Source organism: Microcebus murinus, chromosome 26 (genome assembly GCF_040939455.1).
Source record: "Microcebus murinus isolate Inina chromosome 26, M.murinus_Inina_mat1.0, whole genome shotgun sequence".
NCBI lineage: Eukaryota > Metazoa > Chordata > Mammalia > Primates > Cheirogaleidae > Microcebus > Microcebus murinus.
The window spans coordinates 3,625,652-3,641,226 of record NC_134129.1 but is presented as its reverse complement, the minus strand read 5'-3'; the positions used below and the strand labels follow the sequence as shown (position 1 = coordinate 3,641,226).

The window sequence follows — 15,575 nt, the reverse complement described above, 5'->3', positions numbered from 1 at the left end:
ACTTAAGTGAAAAATTGTAATACTGTACCGTTCAGTTCATCGTGTATATATAATAAACTATATGACAATGTTGCACAAAGAATAGAGGGGAGATAAACAGAATTATAAAAGACAGACAACTAAACAGTCAAAGCTCAAGGTACAAGTGTTTTCAGATGAATCAGTTATAAAATTATAAACTACATAATGAGCCTGTAGTGCCACCTACCAACACAATAACAGGATCATGTAAGGGGCCATCGGTATGCAGAGTTTCAATGTCATCTTCGATGTTATAATCCCACTCCACACCAAGGTCTATGAATGTCCGTGACTTGGCCTCCTCCCCTTTGCCATTTAAAATATAGTGGCCTGTAGCCTGGTTCTTAATAGCTAAAGGAAAGAAATGAGTTATCGACATATAATTTATTTTATCATATTACAGTGTTAAAGACTCATAGTAAGCGCACCCCTTTCTATAAACCAATGACCATGTTTCCTTGTTAGTATCAAGCAATCAAAATGAGTGTTAGTTCTGATATTATTCCCATTTTGGTCATTAGGCATTCAAATCTCTCAAGAAGCATTCCTAATTGGTCCAAAACAATGGCAAGATGGTTAAATAGGCAAAAATAATGTTTGCAAATATTCCCATTTGAAAACATTGTCAAAGAGGTGAATGGCTGCTAACCCATTCATCCTATACATTTCCTTGAAAAGCTGGGAACATTTTGAAAATAATGAATACTTCTGCAATAATTAATACAAACAATTTATGCTAGGATAGCATATAGCACAATGGCCTCTTTCCTATGTATTTCTTAATGTTGGTCAAAACATTTATAGCCACCCAACATAGCTGAAGTAATTTAATTTCAGGCCAACAGTTTAGTTCTTATGATTGTAAAATTCCAAATCTACATCACCTCCTTATATAGTTAGAAAAAGCTGTTTAATGCTGATAGGATTCTTAACATATTATAGTTCTACTACATATTATAAAATAAAATAAAATGCTACATTAGTGTTTAAAAGATAAATGGGATTTTACATTTTGGAGGTTCTTATCAGCATATATTGATAAGTGAGAAAACAAAATTTCACAGGTACTACCATTACTGAAAATGTGTAGAAAACATGAGTAATTTTAATTAAATACATTTATTCCTCTTGAGCTTTTAAACAAGTATCATTTTTCCAAGGATAATAATCTGAATTCTAGGATGAAAATAAGGAATTTTAAATACTGGGGGGAGAACTATGGCTGACAGCTACACTGTTATGACATCTAGTAGTGAATATAATTTAAATATTAAAAAATTCTATGAAACAATTCATCTTTTTAAAGTCACACATAAAATTTGCTACAAATCTTTATGGGGTTGATAGGTGATTTCTTAGTTTCAGAAATCTTCTTAGTGCTTTTTATAGGCAAAGAAATATGTCAAGGTTATGTTTACATGTGAACACACATTTTAAATACAAACCCCTTTAAAGTGACATTTTTACATGTCTATATTTCTCATAAAAGAGAAAAAGAACTTCTTTTTGGAAATTATAATCAGTCTTGCAAATAAATCTGCATGTGCTAGTCAAAAACCTGACACATATCAGATGTTAGAACAGTCTAATATTCAACTAATAATAGTAAAATTCACCTGGGGATGCTTTCTAGCCAAAGATCTTAAATAAAATGCATTAAAAATAAGAGGTTGCACACAGTATGGCATCAATCAAAATATCAGAACTCACTTCTCAATATGATAAATTTTTCTATTATTCCTTAATTTAATGCATTTTATTAACAGATTTCTTTTTGTTATCCCCTAACACAGAGCAAAATATGCATAACAAATACAAACTTGTCAAATGATTTTTTTTCCCTCATGTAATTATGAACCAACTCATTGATACAAAAATTAAAGCTCTATTTTTGGACATTTCTTGCTTTAAAATAAGAATAGTTGGGAGAAATGACCAACGAAGACTATATAATATTCAATTAATTCACCTATAATGTTGATTCTTACATGCGCACGTATACACATACACATGCGCACTCATCCGCATGTGCGGTTTCTTTGACAGGGCATGGTTTCAGTGCATGGTGTGGCAGAGCCAGCAGAGAGCAACACTTACCAAGAATATGAGGAGAAGCCTCGTCTTCTTGGATTAACACATGTCTAGCCCCAGGGGGTATATCAAACATCTTAAGGTACCCTTTGCATGTGGAGTAAATATTGTAGGAAGCAAAGGAGAAAACAAAAGCACAACTATGGTTAGCAGAGCGCTACATCCTGCTCCCGCATGCAGAAGACAGCATCCATAAACTCCAACAAGCAGTTGCAGAAAAGAACTTCAAAGCATTGGTAGCTTTTGTGACATCCGGCATGAGATTAGAGGAAATTTTTCTTTATTAAAGGCGGGGGTGAAGTTAATCTTGTTACCAATTTAGTAGTCATTCATCTTGTGTTGACCTACAAATCGTGTCAACAGCAATTCAGGCGAATACTATACTTGCCTGTGTCCCTCTATGCGATTCTGGTTTGCTAAACTACTCTTTTGAAGTGGGGCCAGTTATTAGTAGTGAGAGTTCACTTAGGCGGCGAACATGTTATTTTAGAAGCCTAAGTGGCAAGTATAGATAGTTAAGCTTCTAGTGATTGAAATATTTTCATGTTTAAAAGTCTACTTTAAAGAAATTACAAAAGAAAAATCAGTGCGTAGCTTTCATTTTTCCTGTGCTCAGTATTAATTTTTAAATCTTTAGACAAGTTTTATGATGTGACTATTTAAAAATACATGTTATAGATGTGAGCAAACCCTTTGGTTGTGAAATGTGTGCAAGTTATGGCATTATTTATTGCCTTACCTGCACCCTAACCTCACTCTTCTAAGCCAGAAATAATAAAATCAATATGCTTAATTGGTTGCTTTGGGTTTTAAAATCATATATCATCCCTATCACTGTTAATACCATATATCACAAACCTTTGCAATATAATCATATGCCCCCAAAATTGTCTTCCAATCACTTAGAATTAATATTACAACTCTAAATCAACAATAGTCAGGTCAAATAGAGAGATCAAGATGCTATATTTCATTACCATAAAAAATAAATGAAAATAGAATGATTATGCCACTTATACCTTCAGCACATTATGAAACAACCAATTCATAATCCAGGTATGAGTACTGGCAAAAATTCAGTTATCAATACATAATCATTGATGGAATCAGGAAAAAAAACATGTTTTTTATCATTTATATAGATATAATTAATATGTACCTATCGGTAGATTTGTCCAACTTTCTCACAACATTTACTAGTGTTCTAACTAAATGGAACGGTCATTTGGGTATCCGGGCTTTCAGCACGCTAGCCCGGGCTAAAGTCCAACACGTGAAATGTACCACATTTGCCTGAGTACGCAATGGCTAGAGCAACATGCTTAAGATGCCAAGTACAGCAAAACAGCTTGATGTCATTTATGGATGCTCATCTTTCTGCAGTTTGCTACAACTTACCCAGTACATTTTTAGCTTCTCTTGTCTCAGCAAGAGAAACATCACGAGCTCCTTTGGGTAAAGTGAAAGCACCTCTCGTCTTCCCTTAAATAGAATGTCTTTAATTAGTGGAGGTTTCATGTTTATCAAAGTCTTGCTGTTTCATTGACTATCCTAGAAGCCGTGTATATTTTATTAGGTAAGATATAAAATATGTTTGGCAATTTTATATGTTGAAGTCAAACACATTTATAATAGTTAACACCAATGAACTGTTAATAGTCAATGAAAGTAAGACTAAGCATGAATGCAAAACAATGTAGGTGATTGGAAGTTGAATACTTGCAGATTTCATTTTCCAGCAACTTGAATTCCTTATGGCACCTCTTGCTTAAATGTTTCCCTGTTGGAAAAGGTTAATTAGTCTGTTGAATAACTATGATGACAACATTAGTGCAAAGAAATGGATGTTAGATTATCTTTGAACAGTTTGAATCTGTACGACCGATGAAAATTTTCTCTTGATCTTTTGACTTTGATTTGCAGGTTTAGAATAATGTCTGGGGTATCTGAAAAACAGTATCGCTACCTTATATCACACATAATGTGGAATGAATGATCATGTCATAAACTTTTTTTTTACATTAATTCACTCTGGAAAGAAAACAAAATGCATTATTTTACATCTAAAAGAAAAGAATAATATGTAACTCTAATTAAAAAAACCACAGTACATTATTTCACAGTAAGATGAAGAAAATTACATTTGAGTCCACCAAAACCGCAAATATATGTATATAATTAAAATGCTGACTTATTAAAATAATGCACTCAGCCAGAAATGGCAATATTTGCTTTTTAAAAATTTTCGAAGTGCAAAACATAATTTATCACACAAGAATAGCAAAGACATCGGTAACTAGAGCAGGGAATGTCTGAGAGAAACACATTAGAATATAGTCATTTAGCTTTGCTCTCTTAAAAATATCAAAAAGCAAAGCTGGTATGGATGGAATGAGCCACAGCTGGGTAGCTGGGTGTCTAATGGGAGTAAAAAGGGTTAAAAGAATGAGTCCATTTGGATGAAGACTTTTTTACTCTAAGCTATTGACTAGGTAACAAGCACAAAACTTCACACTCATGAGCACACTCAGGTTATTTTTCAACTGTACCTCAATTTTGTTTAAAATAGATTTGTAAAAATCATGTGAAACATAGATCCTATGTTCACAGATTTATAAACAGGATAAAATTTTTCACTTTTAAAATAAGAGAGGTGAAACTAATGTAAAGTTTTAAAGGTTGTATCTAAAGTTTTGTGATTTTTTTTTAACTCCTGGTCAACAATTTATGTGCAACAGGAATTCAAAACAAACATCAATTTTAGAAATCAGATCTGTATTTGATGCAAAATGAAACAAAACAGATCTTAGCTAACTACTATAATACTTTATTTGTTCCTTATCCAAATTTAGTTGATAATTTTTCCATCATGGGTGCTCTGGAGTGCGAATTCAGTCAAAGGTTTGAAAAGTAATCTGAATAAAAAGAAATCAGCAGTGAATTTTTTGATTATGTTCATAGAGAAAATGCAGCACTTGTAAAAGTCTCAAAAGGCGCAAATCTTAGAGAAGGGTATGAAATGCATGAGAGGCCTCATCTTACCAAGCTTCCTGGGCGTCCTGGTAAATGTCCCCTTCACGGTGCGACAGTGGGAGTTATCACCTCCGCAGACACCACACTTATCCTCCACCTTGTTGGAACCGATTTCTTTATCACAGCCCACTTTCTAGGGAGAGAAGATGTTAAACGTGGCTGATTTCAATGCGCCAAGTAGAGGCTGGTCAACATCCCCGAGAATGACGGACCACGTGTCGAAGCAGTCCACAGTCGGCCAGTCTGCACCAGACTTTCACCGTGGTCATGATTTTTAATACCTCAGTCTTTTAAAGAACTAGTGTGAAATCAAATGCCTTGCACTCTAGGTGATAAAGGATAATTTTTCCCCTGCCTAATGAAGTATTTACCCCATCATAACTTGTCTTTTTTTAAATTATTTGTTTTTATTTTTATCTTTTATACATATATATATATATTTTTCTATATATATTAGTTGGCCAATTAATTTCTTTCTATTTATAGTAAAGATGGGGTCTGGCTCTTGCTCAGGCTGGTTTCGAACTCCTGACCTCGAGCAATCCACCCGCCTAGGCCTCCCAGAGAGGTAGGATTACAGGCGTGAGCCACCATGCCCGGCCCATAACTTGTCTTGATCATCAATTATTGAACACAGATATAGCTGATATTGCCGAGACCAAAAAACAATAACATCGTGCTTTTTCCCTTGTCGCTTTCATATTATAAAGATGAATAATAGTATAGTGAGTCATATATTAGTGCAAACTTTAAAGCTGGCTGGACAGAGCATCATAGAAGTGGTGGAGACTTCTGCAGGGCCCTGAAGGAGCACGGAGAGAATGGAAAGGCGTTTCAGGAATGCGGAGGGGTTATAACAGAGCCATGGAGGTTGTATGTTCATGGAAAATGGGTTCAGCGGTCAATATTTAAACCCATACTTAAACCAATGGAAGGTTAGCGTTGCAATATACAGGAAGAGCAGTCAAAGTTCTGCATGGCTCAGGCTGCAGAAGAGTTTGAACACCAGGAATGGTTTACATTTTCACATTTAACAGGGAGCTATTGAAGGTTTTCTAAGCTAGGGCAGGCCCTTGATGCAACTTGTAGGATAAGGAGACACAAAGCACTGCTGCACTCATGAACTTAGGAATGACAGTTGGGCAGGGAAAATACAAACACCACATACATTTAATAAACTAGATACACTCTGGGAGATGAAGGACGAACAAGACACTGTCAAGGAAATTTGAGTTTGACCATGAGCCATCTAAGCACTTGAGACTCATTAATAGAACGCTTTAGATTTTGCTGAATTGAGATGTAAACAGCCATAAGGGGCAGTGTGTCAGTTAATAAAGATAATTTCTTATCAATTTAACTACGAACATAAGGAAGCAAATGAACTGCATTTTTTAAAAATGATTAAATAGAGCGATGAACATTGTTTTTGATTCTCCAATGCTTTTGTTCTGATGTGGAGTTTAGGCTTTAAACTCAGAATAAACTGGAAGGTGAGAGAGGAAGAAAACGATGCCTCATTATCTTTTAAACAAAAGATATACTTAATAGTGCATTTTTTGAAAAAGACCTTGTGTTTTAACAGTAGTGCTGGTAAAATGCTCAAAGCAAATGCATTGTTCCCAGGTTGTTGTCTTCCCAACCTAGAATTACTTAGAAACTGCTGGAAATTAGGAAAACCAGTTAAACCCTGATTCTGCCAGTGACCAACGTTGGACTTGAGTAAGCACAATTTCTCCCAGATTTGTTTTAGTTACTGAATTATTCATAGATTCCACCATAATGTGATTTCACAGATAAGAAATAGTTTAAAATTTTTTTTAAATATGCAGAAATAGTAAATGAGGACTCGCCCTATGCTGGAGGAAGGCTTTGGGGAAGCGATTTGAACTCACCACACACTCGCCCCGCACGCAGATGCTGTACGGATCTTTGTAAGAGCAGCGAGTCCCGTCCTGTACCAGCTGTTTCATGTAAGCAACATCTCCCGTCTCTTTGGATTGACAGTAAAGGTGGCATCTTTTCTTGGCTGCATGAGATGGAGCATAAAAGAAAACAAAAAACTATTTACATAGAATGGAATGTTTGAACAGCATAGTTTATTTTATTTTTAAATATAAAATTTCAATGTGGCTTTCTGAAAACAAAAGGAATACTGTACAAATAAATAAAATGAGGAGTAGGAGAAAAGTATGCACGTACAGCAGATTGGCTTTAGCTGGGGTGACCATACGATTTGTCATCTAAACTGGAACACTTTTGAAAGATGAAAAGGGGCTGTCTTAATCATTGAGCAGGGAAACAGGTATAAACTGGGACTGCCCCAGGCCAAGCAGGTTGTACAACAATCCTAGATTTCATCACAGCTGTTTAATAAACTTCAATTCAAAACCAGCTTAGTTTCAGTGCTGTTAGAGTACCAAAAGAATGTCTCTTTGGTTTGAGTCCATCACTTAAGCAAAGTTCTTGCTTCTTAAAGGATGCAACTCAGTTCACCAAAATAGATTTAAAAAATGATGCATTTCTTCTTAATGCATTGCAACTTTGAATTCCTATGTGTATCCAACTTTTCTTTAAAACAGCTTTAACCTGAACTCAGTAGTACATTATATCACATGATAATCATGTAACTATTTTCTTTTATTCACCTGAATAAGAAATAATATGCCAAGAAGTTGCCACTTGAACACATTTAACAAAAAATTCAGAAGAAGTAAAAACATTAAAATAGAACTTTAAGTATATTTTAAAAAATTAATTTACAATACAAAAGTAAAAAAGGTTATGAAGTGTCTTTTGTTATTAAATAATGGCCTTTTTCTTGGTACTAACTCAAATGTCAAAGAACTATATTTTTTCTCTAGCTGTTCGGAAAGGAAAGATCGCAATATTCCAGAAGCATTTCCTAGTGGGGGGTTTCCAGCTGAATCAAGAAATCCAGCGTCTCTCCCGGGCGTTACTTTTCCACTGGTCTCTCTGGAGACGGTGATGGGGCCGCGTGCCAGGAACGACTGCGCAGTTCTTGCCTCTCTAGAGAAAGGACACTTTAGCCCTGTTCTTGGAAACCCAGGAGTACTCACCCCTGATAAGCACCAAGCTGCCTAAGTTACCAAGTAGGGATCAAGAGTCCATAGGACTGGTGCTGGCAAAACTTAAACCCTAAGTCCCCGTCCACACAGCAGGGCGAAGGGCCAAGCTGCGGAGCCTGCTCACCGTCAGAGTGCTCGTGCGGCAGCCAGTGGTGCTTGGCGCCCTGGTATTCAAAGTGGGAGTTGCGCTGCTGGCACTGCTGGGCTCTGAAGTCCTCGAAGTGTTTCTGGCATTCTTCCGTGTTACAAAGCTGGTACTCAAAGTTAACACCAGGACAATCCTGACCGCCATTGATGGGCCTGAAGAAAAGGCAACATTTAGAAAGGCCTTTGGCTTCGGGCCAGCCGCTGAAGCCGGGGCACGATGCCCGAGGGCAGAAAGCCACGGCTCCCAGCTGCCAGCGCAAAGCAATGAACTCACACTTCCTAAATTTCAGTCGCTTCCCCAAAGCACCCTTCTCTCCCTGCTGGGAGGGGAAAAATCCCATACTCGACGACTTAAATAAGCTTTTCAAATTATGCATTTTAAATGCATGGCAGAAGTATATAAAGAAATAAAAAAGCATGCATGTGGACTAAAATATATAGATGCGACTCAAAGAAACTTTGATCATAGCTCTATGCCTCAGTTTCCTCATATGTAAGATACAAATACCACTACTATTTTCCTTAAAGAAAAATTGTGAGGATTAAACGAGTTAACATATTGGAAGCCCTCAGAAGGACTCAGGCTCATGGTGAACCTTAGCTGCTATTACCATTATGATTTTTATTGTTTTTCTTACTTCTACTCATACTACCATCATCTCTTCCTGTGGAGACAGGTATGTGGCACCAGAGAGTCTTTATAAAAGACGTGCTCAGAGCCATGCTGCTTGAAACAGAGAGAAAAGGCTACTCATGTATTAAACCCCAGACAAGGAAGAATGTCCTAAATTTAATAATTCGGGGTTTTTTTCCTTCATAAAATACAGTTTGCCTAGCACAACACAGGGATTCAGTATGTGTTCTGAGTGAATGAATGGATAACTTTCCTCCAGTGGTTTCCTGGCCTTCTAGAACAATCTTTCTGCTGCCCCTCCTGGAAGCAGCGCATCCTCCCCGCAGAGAGAGCGTGTGTGGCTGGAACTGCCTGCTGCTCCAAGTGCAGCTCACGGCTCAGGTGCTCAGGCCCTGAGGGCTCAGTCATCTGCCTTCCCTGCTTAGCTCCTAGAGCAGGTGTCTGCAAACTTCGGCCGGTGGGCCACACGCGGCTGTTTTTGCCTGTTTGTTTTTTTACTTCAAAATAAGATACGTGCAGTGTGCATAGGAATTTGTTCATAGTATTTTTAAAACTATAGTCCGGCCTTCCAGGACAGGCCCCCTGTTTAAAACGTTTGAGGACCCCTGTTAAAGGTTCCTAAACAGTAATTTCTTCCAGAATCTGCTATCTTCATTCCAGTTTCTCATCTTCATCCCCGACTGACTACTCTTCACAAGATTAATAAACAGATCTATCCTACTTGGTACCCAAAAGAGGCTCTGGTTTCTGAGCTGTGACCAATTTCTTTGCATGCCCTGTATTTTACATGCACCTCCTGAAACAGAATATTGATAATGTAAAAACTGGAGTTTTTCTGGTCTATCCAAAAATGACAAGAATTACAAGGACTATACTCACGTGGGATTATTGCACTGGCGTGTTCTGAAGCGAACACCAGTCCCACATGTCCGAGAACAGGAGCCGAACTTGGTCCAGGACCCCCAGTTGCCATCCTGCCTTTGCTGGTTAGCGTTCTTCCACATGCAGTGGCCCTTGTAGCACCACTTAAAAAATGGCAAAAGGTAATTACGAAAATCACGCATTTACTAAAGCGAAAGCTGTTATATAAGAACCATCTATGTGCAGGGCTTCATTTCCTCTGCTTTGTATTTTCCAGGTAGAGATGCACTTAAAAGTATCAAAAAGCAATTAAGATGCTCTATTGGAAGGGGAATTTAGACTTGCATTTTTCGAGTAAGAAATTAAAATAAAAAGTAACATTTACTCGCATAAGTTTTGTGATGCATTCACATGTGAGTGTTAAACATCATAATTGATAAGTAAGTACTATTCTACCTGTCATTTCTCAGTACCTACATCATGTTGGGAAAATATGACTGAGGAATTAATGAAACATGGCTCATAAGGTCATTATTCTATTGTATAACCCAATATTACCATATTAAAGACAGAAACAGGAGTTGGCAGGGTTTTGCCCTGAAGGAATGTGTGGACTCAATGGTTCACTTATTAGAGGCTGCTATCATGGGAGAGCTCTCAGATCTCTGGTGGGGATGTTTTCCAGGAAGGCTTCCCCGTATCTCAAAGTCTGTGAGCTTCCCTGTGTCTTGAAAGACAAGACAAGGCAAATATGGCCAACAGGATGGGAGCCGGAAACAATGAGTGCACTTTGCCCAGAGATGTGCCCCGGTGGTTATAAACAACCTGTTTTATAGAGATGGGCTTCCTGCTCTCTCCTGTCTGTCTACCTTTAAGTCCACCATAACTAATCAAAGAAATATTGACTATACCTCTTTTGTTTTACCTTTGTTAATTGACAACTACCTCTTAGAATTTAGAAGGTAGCCCCTGAAAGACTTTGTACCTGTTTGTTCACCAGATAGATTAGAAGCCTCTTGAGACGACTTTTGACCCTAACCCACTACCTGTATCCCCTAGCAACTGCATTCCCTGATATGCAAATATGTTACCCTGACAACTGGTAATTGATGTCTGTGATTATAAAAACCTGTATGAATCTAACCATATTGCTGGCGTTTATGGAGATACGCCAGTCTCCTAGGTACTCCCCGCTGTGTTATATCTGATCTTTATATATATAAAAAACTATAAACTATACCTTAGTCTCTGTGTATTCTTTTATTCTGTTTCCTATCAATTTCCTTATCCTCTGTGGCGACCCCTATCTTAGGGAACTGGCTCTGTGGGGAGAAGCAGCTGATCTCCTCGCGGGCCTGCCTCAACTACTCCCCTGCAATATCATATGAGGATTTCTGAGGGCAATATGTGCCCCTTTAAAATGATAACATGAAAATATATGTCTTTACTTAGAAAATAATTAACATAAATATTCAGCTTTCAAAGCACTTTTACTTACTTTTTAAAATTTTCGTTCGCAACGTTCTGAGAGATAAATAGGTCCAACATAAGATCTTTGCCATTTAGATGAGGAAAACTGGAGCCCAGAAAGGTCGTGAATAGTTGAAGGCCATGTGACCAGGAAGAAATACAGTGGGACTACTAATCCCTGAGACTACAGGGGCACCTAGCTTACGGCACCCAACATATAGCAGGTGCTCAAAAGATGCTAGTTACTTTTCTAACATTTTGACTTGCTTTTTAATACAAAATACAATAAAAGTATTTTTTAAAACTCAACTTTTATAAATTTAAACATAACACAAATATATTTATTTAGGGAGTTGGATATTAAGAGTTGATTATAACATATTTCTTTTTAAAGCAAAAATGAATAAACTCATCATTGCTCTTGTTTTTAGTCAGAAGTTTGTAATACTGAATTTTCCCGGAGCAGGACAGACTTGGCAGAATGCCTAACCCTGCTAACACTTACAACAACAGGTTTTATTATCATCATGCATATAATTCTCATCACAAGTACAGTTTATCCACATTTGAAATCAAGCTTTAAAGGAACTCAAAGCTATGTAAATCTTCGTGCCAGCTTTTGGTCCTGTCCACAATATCTTATTGCTAAACTAGTCAAGGCTCTTCAACTTGAGTTCTGAGCACGCCTTTGTCTAGGAGCTTTGCCCTTTTGAGTGGCATAGCTTGGCATGCAGCCAGTTTCTGAGTATTCATCCCTGACTACGCGATGTGAGATTTAAAACCTCTGGGCATCTCTCCCCAAGGAGCAAGGCCAAATCTTCTGTGTAAGTTCACATGACTTTTAAGTCTGGGCAGCTTTCACAAGGCCTGGGATGCCGGCAAGCAAATCAGATCCCACCAGCAGGGGCCAGACGGTCTGCTGAGTTGCTTCTTCCTCTTCCATCTGCACTGGGCTGAATGGTGGTCCCAAAGATACCAGGTTCTGATCCCTGGAACCTGTAAGTGTCACTTTATTTGGAAAAAGGGTCTTTGCAGATTAAGGATTTTCAAATGGGGGGATTAAACCAGATGATCCGGGTGGGCCCTAAATGCCATTACCTGTGTATGCTTATACGAGAGCAGAGGCAGATTTGACACACACAGAAAAGCAAGAGGTGATGTGGCCGCGGAGGAGGCAGAGGTTAGAGTGGTCACGAGCGTGGGCAGCTCCCGGAAGCTGCGAGAAGCACGGAACAGGTTCTCCTCGGGAGGGGGCAGGGCCCTGCCTATGCACTGATTTCAACCCAATGAAACTGATTTCAGACTCCTGGTCTCTAGAACCGTAAGAGAATGAACTGTTGTTTAAAGCCACCACGTCTGGGCTAATTTGTTTCGGCAGGCAGGGAGCTAGTGCACTCTCTTAGTGCATTGCCACAAGGAAGCCTCATGGAATGTGGTTTTCATAAAAATGACAGTGCAGCTGTCTTCACCATTTTCTAGGCTTTTTAGGATGATCATCATGCAGCGTATCTTAAACCTTCATTGTGAAAATAGATCTACTCACTTTTCCAGCAGCACATTCAGTTCCATCGAGTGGGGGTCCCTTTTTGGTCTTACAAAAGTAGGGATTATCAGGATGGCTGCACCACAGCTGTTTGCATGGGTCGAAGGTTCGAAACTGGAAGAGAATCAGACTCTGAGTGAACCCTCAGATAGCACGACATGCAACAACAATATGTTCCATGCAGTCTCTGCATGCCATGTTCCATGGATATTTTTATTTCAAGTTAATAGCCAAAGTTGTGACATGTTACGAAAAAAACACTGCATAAGAATTCCAAGTAGAAAATATTTTTATTCTGCTTTCCTAAATTAACAACAATAAGCATTGATTTGTCTGAGATTTCCTGGTTGACTTTTAATGTTCCCACATGCTATTTCTATTTTCAGGTTTTCAAATAGACAGTACTGGAATTTCAAAAAGAGTTTGTAATTATTATGAACATTGTAAATATGAATATATATTATAATGGTTTAGCAGCTCTTAAGCTATCAAAATGTCTTTTCTTTATCTGTGTAGGCATGAACTAGTTACATACAAATAATAAAAATATTCATAATAATTAGTTGGCTAAAAGCAGAAAAATTTTCTCAAATTGTCTGTGTAAGATGAGGCATTCCAGGTATAACAAAGTATCATAACACACTCATATAGTTTACAAAATACTTTCCATATATTCCATCCTCGTACCAATCCATGGCTGAAAGAATATGGATTAGAAGTTAAGGCTATAGTTATGGTTACAAGTAAGACAGTAACAGAGCCAGACTAGAATCTTGGTTTCCACATTCTTGAGAATGTTTTATATTTTCCTAAAACACCACATTATAATATCCAAATGTTTGTGTAAGCACACACACACACATATTTGTGTGTGTTCTTTGTTCATCTGCTCGTTCTCTCAAAATGTAAACATCTTACCATTCTTTACATTTTTGAAAAATATCAAACAACTGCTTGCCTGCATGTCTACTGGCTACACTGCTGATTACCCCTGTAAGCCTTGTGTACACAGATTTTTTTTTTTACCCATTTTTAGACCTGGATTTTTTGTTCTAACCCTATTACTTAATGTGGAAATTGTACTTTGCCTTAACATTGAGCCAAGCTTTAAAACATTAATGTGAGTATTTTAATTACGAGCTCACAGTGTATACCTTATAGACAGACCAAATGGCTGAATATGGAAGATTCCAAACAGCAGATCAATTTGTTTTTGGGACTATGAAATACTTATTTTGTCTTGCTCTAACACACAAAGCTAGCTACAACACATAAAAAGTCTTTCCTTTTAAAAAATGAACTACTAAATGTCAACATGGAAATTTAATGAAACATACATCTAATCTGAAGAGTTATGTGGAAGGCTGGCTTTAATGGGTTCCATTTAGCATTTACTATGTGCCCGTGTTGTGCTAAGCACTTTAATTACATTATCAAATTTCATCCTCACACCAACCCTATGAGATAAATACTATCATTATTCACATTTTACATATAAAGCAACCAAGCCAAGGAGATTCAGTGTCAGATCCAGGACCTGACGCTGCCAGTCTGAGTGTGATGTCCATATTCCTGACTCGCACGCCGTCCATACAATGCTTGTGTGAGCAAACACCAGCACAAACCTTCCCTGTGGGCACACATGCATGGAATCCAGCCCATAGAGCCGAAGCAAAGCAATATAACTAAGGCTTAAGAGTCATCTCTGAAGGTCACAAAAACCAGGGGAGGAATAGAGCATAAAAATTTGAGCCTCTGAGCCTCAACTGCAAATCCAGCTCCACTATTTACCAGCTGTGTGACTTAAGCAAGTTGCTTAATCTCTGTAAGTCTTGAAATTTTTCCCTATACAATAGAAGTACATCAGCCCCCTTCCAGTCTGCCATGAGGATAAGATAGTATATTTAAAGCATTGAGCTTTAGCACATAGCAATATAACAAACAAAATAACTGGTAGATGTTCTTATATTTGCACCTCTGAGTCTCTAAAGCTCACCGAGCAGGAGCTACACAAAGATTTCAAGATGCAAGATCTACATCCACTAAGAGTAACGTACCGCAGTGCACATTTTATAACCAACACCAAAATCAAAACGACATTGCTCATCCATAGAATAATTGATTCCAGGAAGTTCTGGGAGTTTGGGCCAATCATGTTCAAAAGGGTCATCGAGTAGACAGTCATAGGAACTGTAGGAAGGAAAATATTGCATGTAGTTAAATTTTCACTCTGTATAATCATGTCCTTATGGAAAAGTAATCTTAGTTTATATACGCTAGAATTTCATCAGATCATGGAGCAAGTTCACAAAAGCATACGTTTTAAAGTTTTGGTTTCAGTTCCATTTAGAAAAAGCCCCTTCACCCTTATTCATGCCAAGAAAGTAAAACCACGTAAGACTTAAGCAAATAATAAAGCCATGATTATTTGCATCACTAATCAAAACCCCGCGTGGCCCGGCAGGGCATGTCCTGACACGTATACTACAGGGCACGGGCGGTTTAATACACCAGAATCACATGACCATCCTCTGCTCACCTTCAACTCAAGTTTGACCATTAGTCAAAGATTCCATAAAGAATTTACTAAGGGGACCGGGCATGGTGGCCCACGCCTGTCATCCTAGCACTCTGGGAGGCCGAGGCGGGAGGATCGCTCAAACTCAGGACTTCGAAACCAGCCTGA

The 15,575-nt window shown here is 38.0% G+C and overlaps 1 protein-coding gene across 1 annotated transcript in view; it reads right to left on the bottom strand.

Moving 5' to 3' along the window:
- The window catches only part of ADAMTS3 (ADAM metallopeptidase with thrombospondin type 1 motif 3), a 211,352-nt gene that overhangs the window by 23,961 nt on the left and 171,816 nt on the right, over nucleotides 1-15,575 (bottom strand). Inside the window, exons 10-17 of the mRNA XM_012745054.3 lie at nucleotides 14,947-15,079; nucleotides 12,890-13,003; nucleotides 9,895-10,040; nucleotides 8,359-8,534; nucleotides 7,041-7,174; nucleotides 5,155-5,278; nucleotides 2,119-2,199; nucleotides 209-372 (exon numbers count right to left, since the gene is read on the bottom strand). Of these exons, the coding sequence (XP_012600508.3) occupies nucleotides 209-372; nucleotides 2,119-2,199; nucleotides 5,155-5,278; nucleotides 7,041-7,174; nucleotides 8,359-8,534; nucleotides 9,895-10,040; nucleotides 12,890-13,003; nucleotides 14,947-15,079 (1,072 nt within the window). The remainder of the gene's footprint in view (nucleotides 1-208; nucleotides 373-2,118; nucleotides 2,200-5,154; nucleotides 5,279-7,040; nucleotides 7,175-8,358; nucleotides 8,535-9,894; nucleotides 10,041-12,889; nucleotides 13,004-14,946; nucleotides 15,080-15,575) is intronic.